Consider the following 27,377-nt stretch of genomic DNA (forward strand, 5'->3'; position numbering starts at 1 on the left):
GGAGTCACCAACAGCCAGGGTCATATGGAGACGGGTGTCTAGGGAGACACCAACAGCCAGGGTCATATCATTAAGGGAGACTACGAGATACGTCGAACATGAAATGCTTTACCAACATATTTTCGTTGTTTAACCGAACAATGTTTCTCTGAATTTTTTGTTGTTAAACGATACAATGTTTCTCTGTAGTATTTGTTGTTTAACTATACAATGTTTCTCTGTAGTATTTGTTGTTTAACTATACAATGTTTCTCTGTAGTATTTGTTGTTAAACTATACAATGTTTCTCTGAATTTTTTGTTGTTAAACGATACAATGTTTCTCTGTAGTATTTGTTGTTTAACTATACAATGTTTCTCTGTAGTATTTGTTGTTTAACTATACAATATTTCTCTGTAGTATTTGTTGTTTAACTATACAATGTTTCTCTGTAGTATTTGTTGTTTAACTATACAATGTTTCTCTGAATTTTTTGTTGTTAAACGATACAATGTTTCTCTGTAGTATTTGTTGTTTAACTATACAATGTTTCTCTGTAGTATTTGTTGTTAAACTATACAATGTTTCTCTGAATTTTTTGTTGTTTAACTATACAATGTTTCTCTGTAGTATTTGTTGTTTAACTATACAATGTTTCTCTGTAGTATTTGTTGTTTAACTATACAATATTTCTCTGAATTTTTTGTTGTTAAACTATACAATGTTTCTCTGTAGTATTTGTTGTTTAACTATACAATGTTTCTCTGTAGTATTTGTTGTTTAACTATACAATGTTTCTCTGTAGTATTTGTTGTTTAACTATACAATGTTTCTCTGTAGTATTTGTTGTTTAACTATACAATGTTTCTCTGTAGTATTTGTTGTTTAACTATACAATGTTTCTCTGTAGTATTTGTTGTTTAACTATACAATGTTTCTCTGTAGTATTTGTTGTTTAACTATACAATGTTTCTCTGTAGTATTTGTTGTTTAACTATACAATATTTCTCTGTAGTATTTGTTGTTTAACTATACAATGTTTCTCTGTAGTATTTGTTGTTTAACTATACAATGTTTCTCTGTAGTATTTGTTGTTAAACTATACAATGTTTCTCTGAATTTTTTGTTGTTTAACTATACAATGTTTCTCTGTAGTATTTGTTGTTTAACTATACAATGTTTCTCTGTAGTATTTGTTGTTTAACTATACAATGTTTCTCTGTAGTATTTGTTGTTTAACTATACAATGTTTCTTTGTAGTATTTGTTGTTTAACTATACAATGTTTCTCTGTAGTATTTGTTGTTTAACTATACAATGTTTCTCTGTAGTATTTGTTGTTTAACTATACAATGTTTCTCTGAATTTTTTGTTGTTAAACGATACAATGTTTCTCTGTAGTATTTGTTGTTTAACTATACAATGTTTCTCTGTAGTATTTGTTGTTAAACTATACAATGTTTCTCTGAATTTTTTGTTGTTTAACTATACAATGTTTCTCTGTAGTATTTGTTGTTAAACTATACAATGTTTCTCTGTAGTATTTGTTGTTTAACTATACAATGTTTCTCTAATGTTTTTTTTTTTTTTTTTTTAGTCTATACAATGTTCATTTGATGATTTTGTTAAAAAAACTATACATTGTTTCTTTGGTGTTTTTGTCGTGAGACTAAACAATGTTTCAAAAATGTTCTCATATAGGCTAATGCCGTCTTCGCCTTACCAGTAAGTTGTACTAACAATGTATACTTCGTTCGTCATTGACTTTAATGAAACCAGCTATAAATACACATACCTGGTCATGCTTAAGCTTTCTATTTAAATGCCGTTCTATAAAAAGACATTACATACAGGTAGATACACTCCGTGTGTCGAACTTCTCTCAGTCAGTATCGGAATATAAATTTTTGGGGTATTACGAAATTTCGAAATTATTATACCGATATATAAGCTTTAAAAAGTATAGTATCACAAAATAAGACATATTACCTCGTATCCATGGTCAATCCCATTTGAAAGCCTATCCACACATTGCAGCCAAGGAAGTGAAACATAACGAGCCAGTTTGGTATAACTATAGTCTGCTTCAGATAAGTGAATAGTCGGGTAATATTACAATATCATAACCTAAAATACTACAGGTTTATATACAATCTTTGCTTCTTTTTTCTTGAATATGAATCTTAAGCGATCCTTGATCCGCACGCAATTTATCGATTCATCTTATTTCAATAATTCATATCTTCATTTATCTGTTCCTATATAACTTGCTGAAAGTCATGACATTCATTACAGCTATGAGGACGTCATGACATTCATTACAGCTATGAGGACGTCATGACATTCATTACAGCTATGAGGACGTCATGACATTCATTACAGCTATGAGGACGTCATGACATTCATTACAGCTATGAGGACGTCATGACATTCATTACAGCTATGAGGACGTCATGACATTCATTACAGCTATGAGGACGTCATGATATTCATTACAGCTATGAGGACGTCATGACATTCATTACAGCTATGAGGACGTCATGACATTCATATGAGCTATGAGGACGTTGTGACATTCATATGAACTATGAAGACGTCATGATATTCATTACAACTTTGAGAACGTCATGACATTCATATCAGCTATCGGAAACTCGAGAGAGATATCTGTGTTATGTTTACAAGGACAAGACAAGAAGTTTTCATTAAGCATTTTTATTAGGACATACGGAAATTAGGAATATCTGCCTGTGTTCTGATGTAAAGTCCATGAAGCATATCATGATGTTGATATTGATTGTGAAGATCAACAAAAACACGTCTTTTCAAACTGATCAATGTTTATAGAAATCACCGTCAGATTCAGAGCTACATAAGGCAGCGGTAAACAACCGTTTTGTATTACAATTTAAATCACCATCAGATTCAGAGCTACATAAGGCAGCGGTAAACAACCGTTTTGTATTACAATTTAAATCAGAATGATACTAGAATGGAATAAATACTAATTAACAGGTTTGCACTTGTTAAATAAATGACCTATTATCTATGTCACTTTATCATTGTCTATCGTCAATTATCATTACAAAACAGTGTATATAATGCATGTTGATCACCAATAATTCGCGGTAAAGAAGGTAGCTTAATTACACAAGTGAAAATTAATAGATTTCAGGACAACACAATTATTCTTTCATCACTTCTTTCTCAGGATGATATAATCATAAAGATTTACCTCCATGATAAGCAAGCTTGAAAAGCAACATTAACACGAAACATTTATGACGTAGAAACCAAATCATTCTAAATTTGGGATACCAAGCCAATCGATATTTGTGAGCACCGAGACCAAGCGTGGCCAAACCTGTTTGCAAGGGACCATGTTAGACCACGTTTGAGACAACAGAGACGAAGCCAGTCCATATTTAGGCATGTAGGTCAAATTGTTCATTATAGAACTAAAGCAAAGCACATGCCATTTTTTGAACTCCAGATCAGATTGTAGATGTTTTATGCTGGTCTTCTACAGAGATCTATATGAAGTTGTTCTTGACAATCCTCTATAGATACTAACCTCGAAAATGAACGTGTGTACGTTTATTTTTAGAATAACTGCTAGGCAAACAAAACACAAAATAATTTACATGAAAGACATTTGAATTTCAGATCCTGTAACATAGAATTATTTTCTAAAAGCACTTCCGGTGAATGATTCCAGGTCCGCACTCCATGTATTCTTGTTTCGTTGTCCATATCGCACTGAAATTGGAAAGAGACCCAATGATAGATCCTCCAATCCACACGGAGTACTTCCTCTCCGGAGGCGCCACTACTTTTAACAAGATCTTTCCAGGGAGTCTGGTGGATATTTCCTTTGTCAATCTGTCAGCAAAACCTGTTCAGATGGTTAGAAGTTTTGTTTTTATATATAGGCTTGTTCCAGTACATACATATACATACTATCAGTATACAAATATACAGTTATGACTATCAGTATACAAACATACAGGTATGACTATCAGAACATACAGGTATGACTATCAGTATACAAACATACAGGTATGACTATCAGTATACAAACATACAGGTATGACTATCAGTATAACATACAGGTAGGACTATCAGTATAACATACAGGTATGACTATCAGCATAACATAAAGGTATGACTATTAGTATACAAACATACAGGTAGGACTATCAGTATAAAATACAGGTAGGACTATCAGTATACAAACATACAGGTATGACTATCAGTATACAAACATACAGGTAGGACTATCAGTATACAAACATACAGGTAGGACTATCAGTATACAAACATACAGGTATGACTATCAGTATACAAACATACAGGTATGACTATCAGTATACAAACATACAGGTAGGACTATCAGTATACAAACATACAGGTATGACTATCAGTATAACATACAGGTAGGACTATCAGTATACAAACATACAGGTATGACTATCAGTATAACATACAGGTAGGACTATCAGTATACAAACATACAGGTATGACTATCAGTATACAAACATACAGGTATGACTATCAGTATAACATACAGGTAGGACTATCAGTATACAAACATACAGGTATGACTATCAGTACAAACATACAGGTATGACTATCAGTATAACATACAGGTAGGACTATCAGTATACAAACATACAGGTATGACTATCAGTATAACATACAGGTATGACTATCAGTATAACATACAGGTATGACTATCAGTATACAAACATATAGGTATGACTATCAGTATAACATACAGGTATGACTATCAGTATAACATACAGGTATGACTATCAGTATACAAACATACAGGTATGACTATCAGTATACAAACATACAGGTATGACTATCAGTATACAAACATACAGGTATGACTATCAGTATACAAACATACAGGTATGACTATCAGTATAACATACAGGTAGGACTATCAGTATACAAACATACAGGTATGACTATCAGTATAACATACAGGTAGGACTATCAGTATACAAACATACAGGTAGGACTATCAGTATACAAACATACAGGTATGACTATCAGTATAACATACAGGTATGACTATCAGTATACAAACATACAGGTATGACTATCAGTATAAAATACAGGTAGGACTATCAGTATACAAACATACAGGTATGACTATCAGTATACAAACATACAGGTATGACTATCAGTATACAAACATACAGGTATGACTATCAGTATACAAACATACAGGTATGACTATCAGTATAACATACAGGTATGACTATCAGTATAACATACAGGTATGACTATCAGTATAACATACAGGTAGGACTATCAGTATACAAACATATAGGTATGACTATCAGTATAACATACAGGTATGACTATCAGTATAACATACAGGTATGACTATCAGTATAACATACAGGTAGGACTATCAGTATACAAACATACAGGTATGACTATCAGTATAACATACAGGTATGACTATCAGTATAACATACAGGTAGGACTATCAGTATACAAACATACAGGTAGGACTATCAGTATAACATACAGGTATGACTAGCAGTATAACATACAGGTAGGACTATCAGTATAACATACAGGTAGGACTATCAGTACAGGTAGGACAATCAGTATAACATACCGGTATGACTATCAGTATAACATACAGGTATGACTATCAGTATACAAACATACAGGTATGACTATCAGTATAACATACAGGTATGACTATCAGTATAACATACAGGTAGGACTATCAGTATACAAACATATAGGTATGACTATCAGTATACAAACATACAGGTGTGACTATAAGTATACAAACATACAGGTATGACTATCAGTATAACATACAGGTAGGACTATCAGTATACAAACATACAGGTATGACTATCAGTATACAAACATACAGGTAGGTCTATCAGTATAACATACAGGTAGGACTATCGTTTTACAAACATACAGGTATGGCTATCAGTATAACATACAGGTAGGACTATCAGTATACAAACATACAGGTATGACTATCAGTATAACATACAGGTATGATTATCAGAACATACAGGTATGACTATCAGTATACAAACATACAGGTATGACTATCAGTAAACAAACATACAGGTATGACTATCAGTATAACATACAGGTAGGACTATCAGTATAACATACAGGTATGACTATCAGTATACAAACATACAGGTATGACTATCAGTATAACATACAGGTATGACTATCAGTATAACATACAGGTATGACTATCAGTATAACATACAGGTATGACTATCAGTATACAAACATATAGGTATGACTATCAGTATAACATACAGGTATGACTATCAGTATAGCATACATGTATGACTATCAGTATACAAACATACAGGTATGACTATCAGTATACAAACATACAGGTATGACTATCAGTATACAAACATACAGGTATGACTATCAGTATACAAACATACAGGTATGACTATCTATAACATACAGGTATGACTATCAGTATACAAACATACAGGTATGACTATCAGTATACAAACATACAGGTATGACTATCAGTATACAAACATACAGGTATGACTATCAGTATACAAACATACAGGTATGACTATCAGTATAACATACAGGTAGGACTATCAGTATACAAACATACAGGTAGGACTATCAGTATACAAACATACAGGTATGACTATCAGTATAACATACAGGTATGACTATCAGTATACAAACATACAGGTATGACTATCAGTATACAAACATACAGGTATGACTATCAGTATACAAACATACAGGTATGACTACCAGTATAACATACAGGTATTACTACCAGTATAACATACAGGTATGACTATCAGTATACAAATATACAGGTATGGCGATCAGTTTTGCCTGATTTCCATACATATAGATATGTGCTAAAATCGTATTTTTCCTACAGATATGAACACGTGTTAAAAATATTGTTAACTTTTTCATCTTTTTTATCGTAATTACATGCCATCTAATTAATTAATTAACCAATTTATTTACCTATTTATTCAATATATTTAATATGTATTAGAATCTACTTACCGGGACACATAGTGGATCCTCCTGACAGAATCACATTATAAAATATATCTCGTCTAATGTCAATCTCACATGACATGATAGAATCGTAGATAAGGGTATGGCACCCTGGCAAGTTCAGATCTGGAATTAAAACTCTAACTATGAGCGCTGTTTACAATTTATCATTCGTACCTTATCATTATTAGCGAATTAGTAAACATGTGCTGGGTGACAATGTTACGCTACACCCATCTGTGTGAGAATTCGTAAATCATTCACGTAGGATTTTGCTATTTTGACGATGGGAGTGAATTAAAATATTATTTGATCGGTATAATAAACTGTCTCCTTTCACCGATTACTTCAATATCAAGGAAGTAGTATTTAGACAAAGAATGTCTGGCATTTCTAAAGTCAATGTTAGGATGTACAAGTTTTAATTCAGTCAAACAGTAATACAGTTATGAATAACACTTGTGATTGACGTTATATTGAAATAATCAGAAATATAAAAAAACTGCAAAATTTATAGAATTATTGGGCTAGTGCACCTCGTCGTTAAGATATTGACTCAGGTGTTTCCTTGGTCTCCAAATTTAAGCCCTTAGCATCACTGACGAGTCCTAGAAGAATGAAATATCGGTATGATACAGTTATTTGACTCGTCTGTATGCGATGTTAAATTCGATTGACTGATGCTAGTTACTACTGTGTCTTTTGTACAATATTTGAAACATGACAACATAACCAATATGAAATATAAAACGTCACCTAGAAGTGATGGTTGAAAGAGTGCTTCTGGACACCGGAACCTTTCGTTACCGACCGTAATCAGCTGTCCATCAGGAAGTTCGTATGTTTGTTTTACAGCTGACGATTTTGCTGCGGACTCCATTTCACTTTTAAAATCCAAAGAAATATAACATATCTTCTCCTTCATTTCCCGCACTACTTCCTGCTCAGCTGCAATATAAGAAAACTATATTATTCCATCCCGTTTAAGAAAATGTAAAATCATTTGGTAATTATCAGATAATTTTTAAATTGGTAACATACTATATTTAGACGTTTCTAGTACGTTTCGGACATATAATATAACCTGAAGTTGTGAAGCTGTATCCTCTTTCGTGGAGGATCTTCTGAAGGTAGGCTGTGAGGTCACGACCTGCCAAGTCTACACGTTTGATGGCGTGAGGGAGGGCGTAACCTTCGTAGATAGGTACCACGTGTGACACACCATCCCCTGCATCAAACACGATGCCCGTGGTTCGTCCTGAGGCATACAGAGACAATACAGCCTGCATCGCCATGTATAAGGTAGGCGTGTTAAACTTTTCGAACATAACCTACGGAAACAATTAGTTACAAGACAATGATTCATTTGTTTATTTTGTATTTTGAGAAAACAATTCAAGAAATATAAATATTGTGATAAACAGTGATGTACATAACTAACAGATCGAGAATATAAAATGTGCCATGATTTCATTGATATAAAAACGGAGATGGAAAGACGGCGTTTCAAAGGATTAATTGTTAAAACGATTACTCATAAGATTCACCATCAACAAACTATTGTGTTCTGACATTTCTTCTCTGTCAGTGTCGTTGGTTCGTGTTTTCCAGACAACGTACCTGTGCCATTTTGTCTGTGTTTGCCTTCGGATTCAACGGTGGATTTGACAACAGGACCGGATGATTTTCGGGAGATAAATGGAGCTCATTGTAGAAAATGTGGTGCCATATTTTCTCCATGTCGTCCCAGTTGGTGATAATTCCGTGCTCTATTGGGTAATCAAGACTAAGGATTCCACGTTTGGTCTGAGCTTCATTACCGATGTAACAATCAATGGCTCCAAGGCTTGAGTGACATACCTAAAGAACCAAGGTTTGGCTGACTTACATACAGAACCAAGGTTTGGCTGACATACCTACAGAACCAAGGTTTGGCTGACTTACATACAGAACCAAGGTTTGGCTGACATACATACAGAACCAAGGCTTGGCTGACTTACCTGCGGAACCAAGGTTTGACTGACTTACATACAGAACCAAGGTTTGGCTGACATACCTACAGAAACAAGGTTTGGCTGACTTACCTACAAAACCAAGGTTTGGCTGGCTTACAAAAAGAGAATATTGGAAATCAATATTACTTCAACGAAGTCCTTAAGCTGTTCAAAGATTATGTTGATTGCTCAAGACATTAAGGTTCTGCCAAATGTTTTACAGAACAAAGGGTGTGTAACCCACAGAAAGCATAAAACAGATTTCATGTCCTCTAAATGTTTCTTCATTTTCATTTAAATTTGTTTTCTGCGATTGTCGAATATAATAACCCCTTGAAAATGACAAATTTACAGCATGTCAGGTGGACATTGTTTTCTGAATCAAATGACTCACACTTCACGCCTTCCTGTGATGTTCGGGAAAACAAAACTTGCTTCAAAGCCCTCCGCTAATCGTTCGAAATCGTTTCCTGTCGTCACGCCTGGATGTTAATTCAATATCTTTTGTCATTATATCGATTGGATGATCTACAGATACGTTGATCAATCAGAACAACAGAATGAGAAACCAGGTAACTGTTGCTACTAGAATTTATAAGTTGTAACAATATAGGAGAGTCTTTTATAATTTCTTGTAGTATGTTTACAATGCGTTGTGAAAATAACACTACATAACTTACATCATAATGAGGTCGTCCAGTAATGGCAGGAAACACAGCACGTGGTGCATCATCTCCAGCAAATCCCGCCTTACACATTCCACTTCCGTTGTCAATTACCAAAGCGGCGAAATCATCCTCAAAATCAGACATTTTCTTTTATTTTGGTAGAATGGTTGTGCAAAATCTGAAAGTAATAAAAAGCAATAAAGGTAAGTGAGAGGGCCTAATATAAAACGTTATTGTTCAACACAATTGCTGAACACACCATGCAGAAAAAAACATGATATACAATAATTTTGCGTTTCGTTTTAGAGTAAAGTAAGTGGAATATCATTATATGTTTTTGGTGGTAAACTACACAATGTTTTTTGATATTTTTGTTGGTAAACTACACAATGTTTTTTTTTTATGTTTTTGTTGGTAAACTACACAATGTTTTTTGATATTTTTGTTGGTAAACTACACAATGTTTTTTTTTTTTTTATGTTTTTGTTAGTAAACTACACAATGTTTTGTTATGTTTTTGTTGGTAAACTGCACAATGTTTTTTTATGTTTTTGTTGGTTAACTACACAATGTTTTTTGATGTTTTTGTTGGTAAACTACACAATGTTTTTTTTTATGTTTTTGTTGGTAAACTACACAATGGTTTTTTTATTATGTTTATGTCGGTAGACTATCAATGTTTATTTGATGGTTTGTTGTTAAACTATACAATGTTTTTTTTATTATGTTTATGTCGGTAGACTATCAATGTTTATTTGATGGTTTGTTGTTAAGCTATACAATGTTTTTTTTTATTATGTTTATGTCGGTAGACTATCAATGTTTATTTGATGGTTTGTTGTTAAACTATACAATTTTTCTTTGATGGTTTCGTTGGTAAACTATACATTTTCTGTCGTCACGCCTGGATGTTTTCTAGAAAATAAATATCTTCATATCGTTCATATCGGAATGCCTAATTGTCACGAAACCACATATTTTGTTTGCCCTTGTAGAATGACTAGCTTATATGAGATATTTTACAACAATAGCAGTAGGTATTCACTAATGTGGAGTACGACCATACAGTTACAAACATTTTTAGTGTGTATGGGAGAGTGGCAAAACATTTACGGCAACAATTTCACATCTTAAATATTATTTATGTAAATTCCTTCTACCAAAACAATGTTGGAGCGGTTAATATAGTATTTTGTCGTGATACTCGCCTCATGAGGACTGATATTCTACACCACACAGGGTACACATGTGTGTTACGTATAATAAAACATTGATAATACGGATGTGTTATTCTAAGTATGAGCTACATATACAAAGTGTATAGTAGATCCCATACACAACAAGAAGTTCCTATACCTATGTATTCTAATGGAAAAACCGGAAATTATCTATTCTATAATGAATAAGTAAACACCTTATGAGTAGTGTTTATACTGTTGCTCACCTTCGGTTCAATGCACCTCCCGTCCATTGCAGGACTGCTCCCTGTTCAACCCATCATGTCAATTTAGTGATAATGATATGTCTTTGACAGGTTCTCCGTGTCAGTATTTGTTGTTAGGTTCCTGTTTTAGTTATAATGCTAATCTTTTACACCTATCTTGGTATGTAAATACCCTCGATCTGACACACATACATCTACAGGTTATAGCACTGTATACATGTGTTCTATAGTACCGATAATCTAAAAATAGATCTAAAGGTAGATCGCTTCATAGCAATACAGTCACGTAGTGTTGGTTTTCAGTTCGTTAAGGAGTATTAGGTAGGGGAAGATACTAATGAATCGAAGTTTGGTCCACCATCAGCGCTTGGTCATTTTGATATAAAAACTATTTACCTACTTAATATTTACTTGGTGAGTGTCATCGATAAATCAGAAGCTGTTTATATGTCCTGACCACCTGGTCTTGCTATCATTTTGAAGGACCATATCTTGCAAACGTTTCTTTTGTTCAAAGTTCGCTTTTGTTTCGTAATGTTGAATTCGATTTAACACGTCGGTATTTTCTTATTGACAACGAACAACAAACATGTAGGTAATTAACAAGTTTATTATCAACATAAAAATATAACATGTATTAACATATGTATAAGGTAAACGACATATCACAATAGCAGGAAACAATTCATGATAATGTGAATAAATATATTTAATGACAATGATGGCATCTTGTGTAGTAATGTAATTACGATGGATAAAAAGGTATGGTTGTGAAGTATTCATTCTAGAATAAGAAAAAGCAGTGTTCTACACCAAATGAAACAATGCGCTGCAAGTGATTTATGAACAAATGTATATATATATTTATATGTGACAGATTTTACTCTTAAAATGTTCGTTTTTCGTGGATGGAAATAGACTTTACATGAATTCGACATGATTAACATTCGCAGGTAATGAGTGAAATGATATCCAGCCTAGAAACACTTTCTGTGGACTATTCCTGGTCCACATTCATCATACTCCTGTTTGGACACCCACATCTGTTGGAATGTAGATAGAGATGCCATGATGGATCCACCGATCCACACGGAATACTTCCTCTCCGGAGGCGCTATGACCTTCACCGACATGCTGTTAGGCACGACAGCATCCATTTCCTTTTTCAGACGATCAGCAATACCTATAGTATAGGAAGAGAGAAATACTCATTTACTTTTTTGTTTTTGCTAAATAGGATTAAAATGTATATTTGTATTATTTTGTTTCATCCTTTTTTAATTTTGTTTTCAAAAAATCTTTATCGTAAATATAAATCGTCAATAGCCAATCAAGTGAACACACTCACCTGGAAACATTGTGCTTCCACCGGATATGACGACATTGTGGTACAAATCACGTCGAATGTCAATATCGCATGACATCACTGAATTGTGGAGAAGTTCGTGGATTCCTGCTGATTCCATTCCTGTGATTGAAATAGGAATATTTTAAGTCTCAAATGTCAATTGTCAAATGACTTCATTAATCATATAGATTTCAAGAAATATCGGTTTTATTTCATATAGAACGAGCTATTTTACTCTGAATACAGATAATGTAGATGTTCAAACCTTGCTTGAAGAATGCTTATTTTTGTCATAATTTATCTAGAAATAAAATGGCTAACAATTGAAGTTTGTATTTGACAATTAAAATAAAAGGAGGCGCCCTTTTCAATAAAATGAAATATTATTCATTTATGAATTTCATCAATTATTGAGTTATTTCTTTCATATTTACCTAGAAACGAAGGTTGGAAGAGTGCCTCAGGACATCGGAACCTCTCGTTACCGACAGTAATATGTTGGCCGTCAGGAAGTTCGAACGTCTTCTCTATTGTTGAAGATTTTGAAGCGGTTTCCATTTCACATTCAAAGTCCAATGCCACATAAGATAACTTCTCCTTCATATCTCGAACAACTTCCTGTTCCGCTGAAATGGAAATTCAAACTTGTGGTCATCATTGCTTCAGTTGCTTATTTGTTCCTATCTAGAGTTCCTTGTGTGAAAAAAAACACCAATTCAATCGTATTTTTGCATATGAATTTGTGCTTAATGTGTTATTATGATATGTCTTTTTTTTAATCTTATCAAAGAAAATGATTTTCGGCTAATACACCAACCTGAAGTTGTGAAGCTGTAGCCTCTTTCGTGGAGGATCTTCTGAAGGTAGGCTGTGAGGTCACGACCTGCCAAGTCTACACGTTTGATGGCGTGAGGGAGGGCGTAACCCTCGTAGATAGGTACCACGTGTGACACACCATCACCGGCATCAAACACGATGCCCGTGGTTCGTCCTGAGGCATACAGAGACAACACAGCCTGTATCGCCACATAGAAGGCAGGAGTGTTGAAAGTCTCGAACATGATCTGTTAAAGACAAGATATTGCGGATGTTCATACTTGAATTCAAGCTAAATATCGTAAATGTAATTTGATAATTCAAATATCAGACTGAAACGAAATTCTTTGTGTATTTTTTATAATGAATATAGTCATTTCCATACAAACCTGTGTCATCATTTCTCTGTTTGCCTTTGGATTAAGTGGTGCTTCTGTCAACATGACCGGATGTTCCTCCGGCGCCACACGTAACTCGTTATAGAAGGTGTGGTGCCAGATCTTCTCCATGTCGTCCCAGTTGGTGACGATTCCGTGTTCCAGTGGATATCTCAGGGTTAATATACCTCTTTTGTTCTGGGCCTCGTCTCCAATATAACAGTCTTTATTCCCCATGCCTGGCATGATCATCTGACATAGATAATGATAAAATGTAAGGTAAGGAGGTTTTGTTTAAAGGACACAAATACAAGCTAACATATTTTACATATCTTAATTTAAAAAGTTTAATTCGAAAGAAAGAACGTATTAAGGAGATGAATAAGTAAATTGCCTTGTTTTTCAAGTCAAAGTCAGAAAGCAAGCAGCGTAAAAAGCCCAGAACTAAAGATCTAAATGATATATTTATAATCTGTTAATTCAATATCTTTTGCCATTATATCGATTGGAAGATCTACAGATACGTTGATCAATCAGAACAACAGAATGAGAAACCAGGTAACTGTTGCTACTAGTATTCAGAAGTTTTAACAATATAGGAGAGTCTTTTATAATTTCTTGTAGTATGTTTACAATGCGTTGTGAAAATAACATTACATAACTTACATCATAATGAGGTCGTCCAGTAATGGCAGGAAACACAGCACGTGGTGCATCATCTCCAGCAAATCCCGCCTTACACATTCCACTTCCGTTGTCAATGACCAAAGCGGCGGAATCATCTTCAAAACCAGACATTTTCTTTTATTTTGGTTAATTGGTTTTGTAAATCTGAAAATAATAAAATCAATAAAAGTAAGTGAGAGGGTCTAACATAAAACGTTATTGTTCAACGCTGTTGCTGAACACATCATATAGAAGATATATGATAGAATACTATATACGATAACTTTACATTTCGTTTTATAGTAATGTAAGTGAAATATTGTTACACCATTATTTTTTGAAAAGTTCGTTGGCATGATATTACCATTGATCATTTCAGAAGTAGATTTGTTTAAAACACAATGTACACGACAGAAAATATATGAAAACAAAATCAAAGAAACATGTACTTACCTTTACCTTTTTCAAATTAAGTCTCTTTCGACTTCTGTCTCACGTTCTTCTCGTGTAGTTGTGCAGTATGACATCCTTTGTAAAGTCCAGGTCTTTTATAGTCTTCTGGCAGACAAGGCAAATTTGCAAGCTTTTCCTTATTAGGAATGACTTAAATTGAACCGACCTTAATAGGGAACGCTTCGCTACTACCTAGATAAGTTGCTTTCCATATATGGGCAACTGTGCTATATACGATCTGGAAAGGTAATACGCTACACACATCGTTCTAGATAAAGTCTAACGTATACACATACTGACTGTCTCTACTAGAGGCTATAAATAGACATTATTGGTAGTTTACCTAACAGGTTGTTTACAAATGACTTGCTAGATTTAACATGACAATAAATGATACGAATTTTAGAGTATTTCTCAAACACCGTAACACGACCAAAATTATAACAAGATGCAAAGTAGTATTACGAAGGTTAATAAATGCATACTAGATATCGATTACCTTTCTTGTTTACGCTAATAATAAAGTCTTCTTTCAGACAGCAAGAAATACGGGTTAACTTCAGGACAAAAACAATACAAAATCTCAAAACGTTTTCATAATGATCAGATCTTCTCTCTTACTCTCTCTCTCTTTCTCTCTCTGCCTCTCTCTCATCGCGTCTTTCTCTTTCTCTCTCTCCTCCTCTCTCTCTCTCTGTCTCTCTCTGCCTCTCTCTTTCACCGCCTCTTTCTCTCTCTCCGCCTCCCTTTCTCTCTGTCTCTCAATCTCTCTCTGTCCCTGTCACTCTCGCCTTTCTTTCTCGCTCTCTCCGCCTCCCTTTCTCTCTGTCTCTCAATCTCTCTCTGTCCCTGTCACTCTCCGCCTTTCTTTCTCTCTCTCTCTCTCTCTCTTTCTCTCTCTCCCTCCCTCTCTCTCTCCCTCTCTCTCCCTCTCCCTCCCCCCCTCTCTCTCTCTGTCTCTTTCTCTCTCTCTGCCTCTCTCTTCTCTCAATCTCTCTCTGTCTCTCTCAAACACACACACACACTCTCTCACACACACACACACACACACACACTCTCACACACACACACACACACACACACACACACACACACAGACACACACACACACACACACACACACACACACACACACACACACACACACACAAGTATGCGTTTCTAGTTAAGTAATTTATTTTCTGAAATGTTCATTGTATTTATATGACAAAATAGAAGGTCAATTTTGCAATAATCCTACCAATCTATTTATAATGTTTAGATATAAATCACACATACATAAACTTCTATTTACAATACCTTTGTACATAAGTACCATTCAGCAACTTTGTTGATATGTAATTGAGGTTACATACAATCATAGATATTGAAGTTAACAACCTCCCATTGTGAAAAATACAACGCCTATTACAGAGACTTCTATCCAATAAATAATATTGAGGCTACAGTCGAAAAATGAAAAATATTTCATATTTTATTGCTGATAAAATTTCTGATAATTATCATGTTCAGATGATAACATATTTAAGAATTTTATGTACAAAACTCAACAGTATCGAAATCAAACGTCAATCTATGTTTTCATCATAAATAATGGTATATGTTAATCTATAACTTTATTGTCAGACTGTTTTTTTCCATGTTGAGAGAGAGAGAGAGAGAGAGAGAGAAATCCGTCCTGAATACATGTTTATGTGTCTTGCATGATAAATGTTTATTGATTTAGTTCAATTTTTTGTTTTGTTTTTTGTTTCTTTGTTTTTGTTTGTTTAATATTTTGTTTTTATTTGTTTGATGTTTTTGAATTGATAATTTTATGATATTGACACATACACAGGTGTCCTCTCGATTGGAAAACTAGTTTGAAGCTGGTATTAATTCCTGTCGTTAAAATTAAAAGTATATTAAATACCAATCGCTCTATTGTTGAATGACCAGATCACGATAAAATAGATAAACAACATCAAAATAATAAATACTCCCTGTAGTTATACAAAAACACAAAAGTTTAAAGGTATTCAACTAAAATAAAAACTAAAATTTGACTCAAATATTCAAAAACTGGCGCACGAAATATCTAAAATTCGATAGAATTTTAAAGTAGGCTCAATTATTAAGCTTGACCAAGACGTGCAGTTTATTGCTTAAATATAATGATCTAGCTTCAAGTAATCATCTTAGACACTTCCATTTGTCTTACACTTATAGCTTTCTACCTTATCATCACTCAGTCCGAGAGGGTCGAACCTTTAAAATAATGAGGTTTTAATCATTATTCTCCATCTACATTGTAATTGGGTATTTTCATATTCCAAAGGTCGATAATGTGACGTTAAGTTCAGAACAATATTCACGTCAATTTATATATTGTTTCTTGAGGTTTGAGAGATATAGATTGATTCAACGCAGGGAAATGCTTCATGTAATTCAGTGATCGATATTATCTGTCAGTGTATTAACTCATATGTCCACACTCTTTTCCATGTTTTCAGGTTTTTGTATTTTTGTGTGTCTCACAAATTATTTCCTCACAATGCTGATTTTATTGTATAAAGTTCCGTTTTTGTAACGATTCTATATTTTAGATAATATCGGTTATATTCCAGTGTTTCTTGCTTATTCCTCTTTTTATTAACAAGTTATTGATACTTTAACTAATAGCTAAGTTTGAAAGATCACCATTCATGTAAAAAAAATATAATAGATGCAGTAGCGCCAAGTCATGAATTAAACTGCTTCATACAGCTGTTTCGTCTCTCTAAGTCTTATCAGTCATGCTAAAGGCCTTAATTGTGAAACGTCGGAGCCAACTGAGGGATACCAAATCTAATCTTAAGAAACGTCAAATCTAGATAGGGATTATGCACCATATCGTAGTTTTCGTATAACTGATAATTTTACGGCAACAATTTCACATCTAAAATATTATTTATGTAAATTCCTTCTATCGAAACAATGTTGGAGCGGTTAATATAGTATTTTGTCGTGATACCCGCCTCATGAGGACTGATATTTTACACAAAACAGGGTACACACGTGTGTTTCGTATAAGTATGAGCTACATATACAAAGTGTATAGTAGATCCCATACATAACAAGAAGTTCCTATACCTATGTATTCTCATGGTATAACCGGAAATTATCTATTCTATAATGAATAAGTAAACACCTTATGAGTAGTGTTTATACGGTTGCTCATCTTCGGTTCAATGCACCTCCCGTCCATTTCAGGACTGCGGCCTGTTCAACCCATTATGTCAATTTAGTGATAATGATATGTCTTTGACAGGTTCTCTGTGTCAGTATTTGTTGTTTATTCATTTCAATTCAATTCAATTCATGGTTAGTGTCATCGATAAATCAGAAGCTGTTTATATGTCCTGACCACCTGGTCTTGCTATCATTTTGAAGGACCATATCTTGCAAACGTTTCTTTTGTTCAAAGTTCGCTTTTGTTTCGTAATGTTGAATTCGATTTAACACGTCGGTATTTTCTTATTGACAACGAACAACAAACATGTAGGTAATTAACAAGTTTATTATCAACATAAAAATATAACATGTATTAACATATGTATAAGGTAAACGACATATCACAATAGGAGGAAACAATTCATGATAATGTGAATGAATATATTTAATGACAACGATGGCATCTTGTGTAGTAATGTAATTACGATGGATAAAAAGGTATGGTTGTGAAGTAGTCATTCTAGAATAAGAAAAAGCGGTGTTCTACACCAAATGAAACAATGCGCTGCAAGTGATTTACGAACAAATGTATATATATATATGTGTGTGTGACAGATTTTACTCTTAAAATGTTCGTTTTTCGTGGATGGAAATAGACTTTACATGAATTCGACATGATTAACATTCGCAGGTAATGAGTGAAATGATATCCAGCCTAGAAACACTTTCTGTGGACTATTCCTGGTCCACATTCATCATACTCCTGTTTGGACACCCACATCTGTTGGAATGTAGATAGAGATGCCATGATGGATCCACCGATCCACACGGAATACTTCCTCTCCGGAGGCGCTATGACCTTCACCGACATGCTGTTAGGCACCACAGCATCCATTTCCTTTTTCAGACGATCAGCAATACCTATAGTATAGGAAGAGAGAAATACTCATTTACTTTTTTGTTTTTGCTAAATAGGATTAAAATTTATATTTGTATTATTTTGTTTCATCCTTTTTTTTTTATCGCTATTTTGTTTTCAAAAAATCTTTATCGTAAATATAAATCGTCAATAGCCAATAAAGTGAACACACTCACCTGGAAACATTGTGCTTCCACCGGATATGACGACATTGTGGTACAAATCACGTCGAATGTCAATATCGCATGACATCACTGAATTGTGGAGAAGTTCGTGGATTCCTGCTGATTCCATTCCTGTGATTGAAATAGGAATATTTTAAGTCTCAAATATCAATTGTCAAATGATTTCATTAATCATATAGATTTCAAGAAATATCGGTTTTATTTCATATAGAACGAGCTATTTTACTCTGAATACAGATAATGTAGATGTTCAAACCTTGGTTGAAGAATGCTTATTTTTGTCATAATTTATCTAGAAATAAAATGGCTAACAATTGAAGTTTGTATTTGACAATTAAAATAAAAGGAGGCGCCCTTTTCAATAAAATGAAATATTATTCATTTATGAATTTCATCAATTATTGAGTTATTTCTTTCATATTTACCTAGAAACGAAGGTTGGAAGAGTGCCTCAGGACATCGGAACCTCTCGTTACCGACAGTAACATGTTGGCCGTCAGGAAGTTCGAACGTCTTCTCTATTGTTGAAGATTTTGAAGCGGTTTCCATTTCACATTCAAAGTCCAATGCCACATAAGATAACTTCTCCTTCATATCTCGTACAACTTCCTGTTCCGCTGAAATGGAAATTCAAACTTGTGGTCATCATTGCTTCAGTTGCTTATTTGTTCCTATCTAGAGTTCCTTGTGTGAAAAAAAACATGGATTCAATCGTATTTTTGCATTTGAATTTTGTGCTTAATGTGTTATTATGATATTTTTTTTTCATCTTTTCAAGGAAAATGATTTTCGGCTAATACACCAACCTGAAGTTGTGAAGCTGTATCCTCTTTCGTGGAGGATCTTCTGAAGGTAGGCTGTGAGGTCACGACCTGCCAAGTCTACACGTTTGATGGCGTGAGGGAGGGCGTAACCCTCGTAGATAGGTACCACGTGTGACACACCATCCCCTGCATCAAACACGATGCCCGTTGTTCGTCCTGAGGCATACAGAGACAACACAGCCTGTATCGCCACGTAGAAGGCAGGAGTGTTGAAAGTCTCGAACATGATCTGTTAAAGACAAGATATTGTGGATGTTCATACTTGAATACAAGCTAAATATCGTAAATGTAATTTGATGATTCAAATGTCAGACTGAAACGAAATTCTTTGTGTATTTTTTATAATGAATATAGTCATTTCCATACAAACCTGTGTCATCATTTCTCTGTTTGCCTTAGGATTAAGTGGTGCTTCTGTCAACATGACCGGATGTTCCTCCGGCGCCACACGTAGCTCGTTATAGAAGGTGTGGTGCCAGATCTTCTCCATGTCGTCCCAGTTGGTGACGATTCCGTGTTCCAGTGGATATCTCAGGGTTAATATACCTCTTTTGTTCTGGGCCTCGTCTCCAATATAACAGTCTTTATTTCCCATGCCTGGCATGATCATCTGACATAGATAATGATAAAATGTAAGGTAAGGAGGTTTTGTTTAAAGGACACTAATACAAGCTAACATATTTTACATATCTTTATTTCAAAAGTTTAATTCGAAAGAAAGAACGTATTAAGGAGATGAATAAGTAAATTGCCTTGTTTTTCAAGTCAAAGTCAGAAAGCAAGCAGCGTAAAGAGCCCAGAACTAAAGATCTTAATGATATATTTATAATCTGTTAATTCAATATCTTTTGCCATTATATCGATTGGATGATCTACAGATACGTTGATCAATGAGAACATAATAAGAAACAAGGTAATTGATGCTACTAGTATTTAGAAGTTTTAACAATATAGGAGAGTCTTTTATAATTTCTTGTAGTATGTTTACAATGCGTTGTGGAAATAACACTACATAACTTACATCATAATGAGGTCGTCCAGTAATGGCAGGAAACACAGCACGTGGTGCATCATCTCCAGCAAATCCCGCCTTACACATTCCACTTCCGTTGTCAATGACCAAAGCGGCGGAATCATCCTCAAAAGCAGACATTTTCTTTTATTTTGGTTAATTGGTTTTGTAAATCTGAAAATAATAAAATCAATAAAAGTAAGTGAGAGGGTCTAACATAAAACGTTATTGTTCAACGCTGTTGCTGAACACATCATATAGAAGATATATGATAGAATACTATATACGATAACTTTACATTTCGTTTTATAGTAATGAAAGTGAAATATTGTTACATCATTATTTTTTGAAAAGTTCGTTGGCATGATATTACCATTGATCATTTTAGAAGTAGATTTGTTTAAAACACAATGTAACACGACAGAAAATATATGAAAACAAAATCAAAGAAACGTGTACTTACCTTTACTTTTTTTCAAATTAAGTCTCTTTCGACTTCTGTCTCACGTTCTTCTCGTGTAGTTGTGCAGTATGACATCCTTTGTAAAGTCCAGGTCTTTTATAGTCTTCTAAAAGACAAGGCAAATCTGCAAGCTTTTCCTTATTAGGAATGACTTAAATTGAGTCGACCTTAATAGGGAACGCTTCGCTACTACCTAGATAAGTTGCTTTCCATATATGGGCAACTGTGCTATATACGATCTGGAAAGGTAATACGCTACACACATCGTTCTAGATAAAGTCTAACGTATACACATACTGACTGTCTCTACTAGAGGCTATAAATAGACATTATTGGTAGTTTGCCTAACAGGTTGTTTACAAATGACTTGCTAGATTTAACATGACAATAAATGATATGAATTTTAGAGTATTTCTCAAACACCGTAACACGACCAAAATTATAACAAGATGAAAAGTAGTATTACGAAGGTTAATAAATGCATACTAAATATCGATTACCTTTCTTGTTAACGGTAATAATAAAGTCTTCTTTCAGACAGCAAGAAATATGGGTTTACTTCAGGACAAAAATCAAGACAAAATCACAAAACGTTTTCATAATGATCAGATCTTCGGCTCCGACAAGCATGTTCATTTAAAGTTTTCCTTCATAATTTACTCTATCAATACTAAATTTAAATACAGTTCTTTTTATGAAATGTTCTTGCAAACATTTCTTCAAATAAACCTCTTAATTACATTCTATTGTGGATGGAATCAGATGGACAAATTATCGATTGTTTGTATATACTAAGTGGGTCTTATTTTTTGTTATATGCTCCCCCGTCTGACTATGAGTCTCTGACTCACTCTATGTCTTTCTCTCTGTGTCTCTGTCTCTCTCCGCTTCTCTCTCTCTCTATCTCTCTGTGTGTTTGTGTGTGTGTGTCTCTCTCTTTCTGTCCTGTCTCTCTCCGCCTCTCTCTTTCTCCCTATCTCTCACTCACCTCCTCTTTCTCTTTCTCTATCTCTCCTCCTCTCTCTCTGCCTCTCTCTTTCACCGCCTCTTTCTCTCTCTCCGCCTCTATTTCTCTCTCTCTGTCTCTCTCTGTCTCTCAATCTCTCTGTCCCTGTCACTCTCCGCCTTTCTTTCTCTCTCTGCCTCTCTCTCTCTCTCTCACCGTCTCTTTCTCTCTCTCTCTCTCTCTCTCCGCCTCTCTCTCTGTCTCTCTGCCTCTCTCTCTCACCGCCTCCCTCTCTTTCTCTCTCTCCCTCCCTCTCTCTGTCTCTTTATATCTCTCTCTCCCTTCCTCTCTCTGTCTCTCTTTCTCTCTCTCTCTCTCTCTCTCTCTCTCTCTCTCACACACACACACACACACACACACACACACACACACACACACACAAAAGTATGCATTTCTAGTTAAGTAATTTATTTTCTGAAATGTTCATTGCATTTATATGACAAAATAAAAGGTCAATTTTGCAATAATCCTACCAATCTATTTATAATGTTTTGATATACATCACACATACATAAACTTCTATTTACAATATCTTTGTACATAAGTACCATTCAGCAACTTTGTTGATATGTAATTGAGGTTACATACAATCATAGATATTGAAGTTAACAACATCTCATTGTGAAAAATGCAACGCCTATTACAGAGATTTCTTTCCAATAAATAATGTTGAGACTACATGTAATGCAATGTTATTGCTGATTAAATTTCTTATAATTGTCACGTTCAGATGATAACATATTTAAGAATTATATACCAAAACTCAACAGTATCCAAATCAAACGTCAAGCTATGTTTACATCATACATAATGATATATGTTAATCTATCAATTAATTTATTGTCAGGCTGGTTTTTTTCATGTAGAGAGAGAGGGAGAGATCCGTCCTGAATACATGTTTATGTGTCTTGCATGATAAATGTTGATTGATTTAGTTTAATTTTTTGTTTTGTTTTTTGTTTCTTTGTTTTTGTTTGTTTAATATTTTGTTTTTATTTGTTTGATGTTTTTGAATTGATAATTTAATGATATTGACACATACATAGGCGTCGTCTCGATTGGAAAACTAGTAAGAATCTTGTGTTAATTCCTGTCGTCATAATTAAAAGTATATTATATACCAATCGCTCCCGCTTTCATGCTAGTATTGAATGACCAGATCACGATAAAATAGATAAACAACATCAAAATAATAAATACTCCCTGTAGTTATACAAAAACACAAAAGTTTGATAGTATTCAACTAAAATAAAAACTAAAATTTAACTCAAATATTCAAAAACTGGGCGCACGAAATATCTAAAATTCGATAGAATTTAAAAAGTAGGCTCAATTATTAAGCTTGACCAGGACGTGCAGTTTATTGCTTAAATATAATGATCTAGCTATAAGTAATCATCTTAGACTCTTCCATTTGTCTTACACTTATAGATTTCTACCTTATCATCACTTAGTCCGAGAGGGTCGAACCTTTAAAATAATGAGGTTTTAATCATTATTCTTCATCTACATTTTAATTGGGTATTTTCATATTCCAAAGGTCGATAATGTGACGTTAAGTTAAGAAAGAACAATATTCACGTCAATTTATATATTGTTTCTAGAGGATTGAGAGATATCGATGTGATTCAACGCAGGGAAATGCTTCATGTAATTCAGTGATCGATATTATCTGTCAGTGTATTAACTCATATGTCAGCACTCTTTTCCATGTTTTCAGGTTTTTGTATTTTTTGTGTGTCTCACAAATTATTTCCTCATCATGCTGATTTAATTGTATAAAGTTCCGTTTTTGTAACGATTCTATATTTTAGATAATATCGGTTATATTCCAGTGTTTCTTGCTTATTCCTCTTTTTATTAACATGTCATCGATACTAATAGCCAAATTTGAAAGATCACCATTCATGTAAAAAAAAATATAATAGATGCAGTAGCTCCAAGTCATGAATTAAACTGCATCATACAGCTGTTTCGTCTCTCTAGGTCTCATCAGTCATGCTAAAGGCCTTAATTGTGAAACGTCGGAGCCAACTGAGGGATACCAAAGCTAATATTAAGAAACGTCAAATCTAGATAGGGATTATGCACCATATCATAGTTTTCGTATAACTGATAATTTTACGGCAACAATTTCACATCTTAAATATTATTTATGTAAATTCCTTCTATCGAAACAATGTTGGAGCGGTTATAATAGTATTTTGTCGTGATACCCGCCTCATGAGGACTGATATTCTACACAAAACAGGGTACACACGTGTGTTGCGTATAATAAAACATTCATAATACGGATGTGTCATTCCAAGTATGAGCTACATATACAAAGTGTATAGTAGATCCCATACATAACAAGAAGTTCCTATACCTATGTATTCTCATGGAAAAACCGGAAATTATCTATTCTATAATGAATAAGTAAACACCTTATGAGTAGCGTTTATACGGTTGCTCATCTTCGGTTCAATGCACCTCCCGTCCATTTCAGGACTGCGCCCTGTTCAACCCATTATGTCAATTTAGTGATAATGATATATCTTTGACAGGTTCTCCTTGTCAATTTTTGTTTATTCAATTCAATTCAATTCATGGTTAGTGTCATCGATAAATCAGAAGCTGTTTATATGTCCTGACCACCTGGTCTTGCTATCATTTTGAAGGACCATATCTTGCAAACGTTTCTTTTGTTCAAAGTTCGCTTTTGTTTCGTAATGTTGAATTCGATTTAACACGTCGGTATTTTCTTATTGACAACGAACAACAAACATGTAGGTAATTAACAAGTTTATTATCAACATAAAAATATAACATGTATTAACATATGTATAAGGTAAACGACATATCACAATAGGAGGAAACAATTCATGATAATGTGAATGAATATATTTAATGACAATGATGGCATCTTGTGTAGTAATGTAATTACGATGGATAAAAAGGTATGGTTGTGAAGTAGTCATTCTAGAATAAGAAAAAGCAGTGTTCTACACCAAATGAAACAATGCGCTGCAAGTGATTTATGAACAAATGTATATATATATTTATATGTGACAGATTTTACTCTTAAAATGTTCGTTTTTCGTGGATGGAAATAGACTTTACATGAATTCGACATGATTAACATTCGCAGGTAATGAGTGAAATGATATCCAGCCTAGAAACACTTTCTGTGGACTATTCCTGGTCCACATTCATCATACTCCTGTTTGGACACCCACATCTGTTGGAATGTAGATAGAGATGCCATGATGGATCCACCGATCCACACGGAATACTTCCTCTCCGGAGGCGCTATGACCTTCACCGACATGCTGTTAGGCACCACAGCATCCATTTCCTTTTTCAGACGATCAGCAATACCTATAGTATAGGAAGAGAGAAATACTCATTTACTTTTTTCTTTTTGCTAAATAGGATTAAAATGTATATTTGTATTATTTTGTTTCATCCTTTTTTTTTATCGCTATTTTGTTTTCAAAAAATCTTTATCGTAAATATAAATCGTCAATAGCCAATAAAGTGAACACACTCACCTGGAAACATTGTGCTTCCACCGGATATGACGACATTGTGGTACAAATCACGTCGAATGTCAATATCGCATGACATCACTGAATTGTGGAGAAGTTCGTGGATTCCTGCTGATTCCATTCCTGTGATTGAAATAGGAATATTTTAAGTCTCAAATATCAATTGTCAAATGATTTCATTAATCATATAGATTTCAAGAAATATCGGTTTTATTTCATATAGAACGAGCTATTTTACTCTGAATACAGATAATGTAGATGTTCAAACCTTGGTTGAAGAATGCTTATTTTTGTCATAATTTATCTAGAAATAAAATGGCTAACAATTGAAGTTTGTATTTGACAATTAAAATAAAAGGAGGCGCCCTTTTCAATAAAATGAAATATTATTCATTTATGAATTTCATCAATTATTGAGTTATTTCTTTCATATTTACCTAGAAACGAAGGTTGGAAGAGTGCCTCAGGACATCGGAACCTCTCGTTACCGACAGTAACATGTTGGCCGTCAGGAAGTTCGAACGTCTTCTCTATTGTTGAAGATTTTGAAGCGGTTTCCATTTCACATTCAAAGTCCAATGCCACATAAGATAACTTCTCCTTCATATCTCGTACAACTTCCTGTTCCGCTGAAATGGAAATTCAAACTTGTGGTCATCATTGCTTCAGTTGCTTATTTGTTCCTATCTAGAGTTCCTTGTGTGAAAAAAAACATGGATTCAATCGTATTTTTGCATTTGAATTTTGTGCTTAATGTGTTATTATGATATTTTTTTTTCATCTTTTCAAGGAAAATGATTTTCGGCTAATACACCAACCTGAAGTTGTGAAGCTGTATCCTCTTTCGTGGAGGATCTTCTGAAGGTAGGCTGTGAGGTCACGACCTGCCAAGTCTACACGTTTGATGGCGTGAGGGAGGGCGTAACCCTCGTAGATAGGTACCACGTGTGACACACCATCCCCTGCATCAAACACGATGCCCGTTGTTCGTCCTGAGGCATACAGAGACAACACAGCCTGTATCGCCACGTAGAAGGCAGGAGTGTTGAAAGTCTCGAACATGATCTGTTAAAGACAAGATATTGTGGATGTTTATACTTGAATACAAGCTAAATATCGTAAATGTAATTTGATAATTCAAATGTCAGACTGAAACGAAATTCTTTGAGTATTTTTTATAATGAATATAGTCATTTCCATACAAACCTGTGTCATCATTTCTCTGTTTGCCTTAGGATTAAGTGGTGCTTCTGTCAACATGACCGGATGTTCCTCCGGCGCCACACGTAGCTCGTTATAGAAGGTGTGGTGCCAGATCTTCTCCATGTCGTCCCAGTTGGTGACGATTCCGTGTTCCAGTGGATATCTCAGGGTTAATATACCTCTTTTGTTCTGGGCCTCGTCTCCAATATAACAGTCTTTATTTCCCATGCCTGGCAT

At 34.3% G+C, this 27,377-nt stretch overlaps 3 protein-coding genes across 3 annotated transcripts in view; all 3 read right to left on the reverse strand.

The window, feature by feature from the left end:
* Window positions 1-3,667: 3,667 nt before the first annotated feature.
* On the reverse strand, window positions 3,668-9,846 carry LOC132543465 (actin-5-like). The gene is made up of 6 exons (XM_060206967.1): window positions 9,715-9,846; window positions 8,661-8,900; window positions 8,125-8,371; window positions 7,797-7,988; window positions 7,047-7,166; window positions 3,668-3,873 (listed from the first exon to the last, which is right to left on the reverse strand). Exons 1-6 carry the CDS (start codon window positions 9,844-9,846, stop codon window positions 3,668-3,670), a joined length of 1,137 nt encoding a protein of 378 aa, XP_060062950.1.
* A 2,277-nt stretch (window positions 9,847-12,123) lies between these two features.
* LOC132543462 (actin, plasmodial isoform-like) lies at window positions 12,124-21,079 on the reverse strand. Its single transcript, XM_060206962.1, has 9 exons — window positions 20,948-21,079; window positions 20,297-20,536; window positions 19,909-20,155; window positions 19,528-19,719; window positions 19,151-19,213; window positions 13,312-13,533; window positions 12,929-13,120; window positions 12,495-12,614; window positions 12,124-12,329 (listed from the first exon to the last, which is right to left on the reverse strand). Exons 1-9 carry the CDS (start codon window positions 21,077-21,079, stop codon window positions 12,124-12,126), a joined length of 1,614 nt encoding a protein of 537 aa, XP_060062945.1.
* Window positions 21,080-25,561: 4,482 nt separating this feature from the next.
* The window catches only part of LOC132543463 (actin, plasmodial isoform-like), a 9,061-nt gene continuing 7,245 nt past the window's right edge, over window positions 25,562-27,377 (reverse strand). Inside the window, exons 6-9 of the mRNA XM_060206963.1 lie at window positions 26,756-26,977; window positions 26,375-26,566; window positions 25,941-26,060; window positions 25,562-25,767 (exon numbers count right to left, since the gene is read on the reverse strand). Coding sequence (XP_060062946.1) covers window positions 25,562-25,767; window positions 25,941-26,060; window positions 26,375-26,566; window positions 26,756-26,977 — 740 coding nt within the window. The remainder of the gene's footprint in view (window positions 25,768-25,940; window positions 26,061-26,374; window positions 26,567-26,755; window positions 26,978-27,377) is intronic.

This window comes from Ylistrum balloti, unplaced genomic scaffold (assembly GCF_031769215.1).
Source record: "Ylistrum balloti isolate Yb309-2 unplaced genomic scaffold, AGI_CSIRO_Ybal_v1 Utg369756, whole genome shotgun sequence".
NCBI classification, from domain to species: domain Eukaryota; kingdom Metazoa; phylum Mollusca; class Bivalvia; order Pectinida; family Pectinidae; genus Ylistrum; species Ylistrum balloti.

Bases quoted from the DNA above. Each gene is read 5' to 3' on its own strand.
- LOC132543465 (XM_060206967.1), bottom strand. From the start codon at position 9,846: ATGTCTGATTTTGAGGATGATTTCGCCGCTTTGGTAATTGACAACGGA. The intron at 7,167-7,796 runs GTGACGTTTTAT...TTTTAATTCCAG, and splicing joins CTTTCAACCATCACTTCTAG to ATCTGAACTTGCCAGGGTGC. The intron at 3,874-7,046 runs GTAAGTAGATTC...CCATCTGAACAG, and splicing joins AGGATCCACTATGTGTCCCG to GTTTTGCTGACAGATTGACA.
- LOC132543462 (XM_060206962.1), bottom strand. From the start codon at position 21,079: ATGTCTGCTTTTGAGGATGATTCCGCCGCTTTGGTCATTGACAACGGA. The intron at 20,537-20,947 runs GTAAGTTATGTA...TATCTATGTCAG, and splicing joins CTGGACGACCTCATTATGAT to ATGATCATGCCAGGCATGGG. The intron at 12,330-12,494 runs GTGAGTGTGTTC...CCTATACTATAG, and splicing joins TGGAAGCACAATGTTTCCAG to GTATTGCTGATCGTCTGAAA.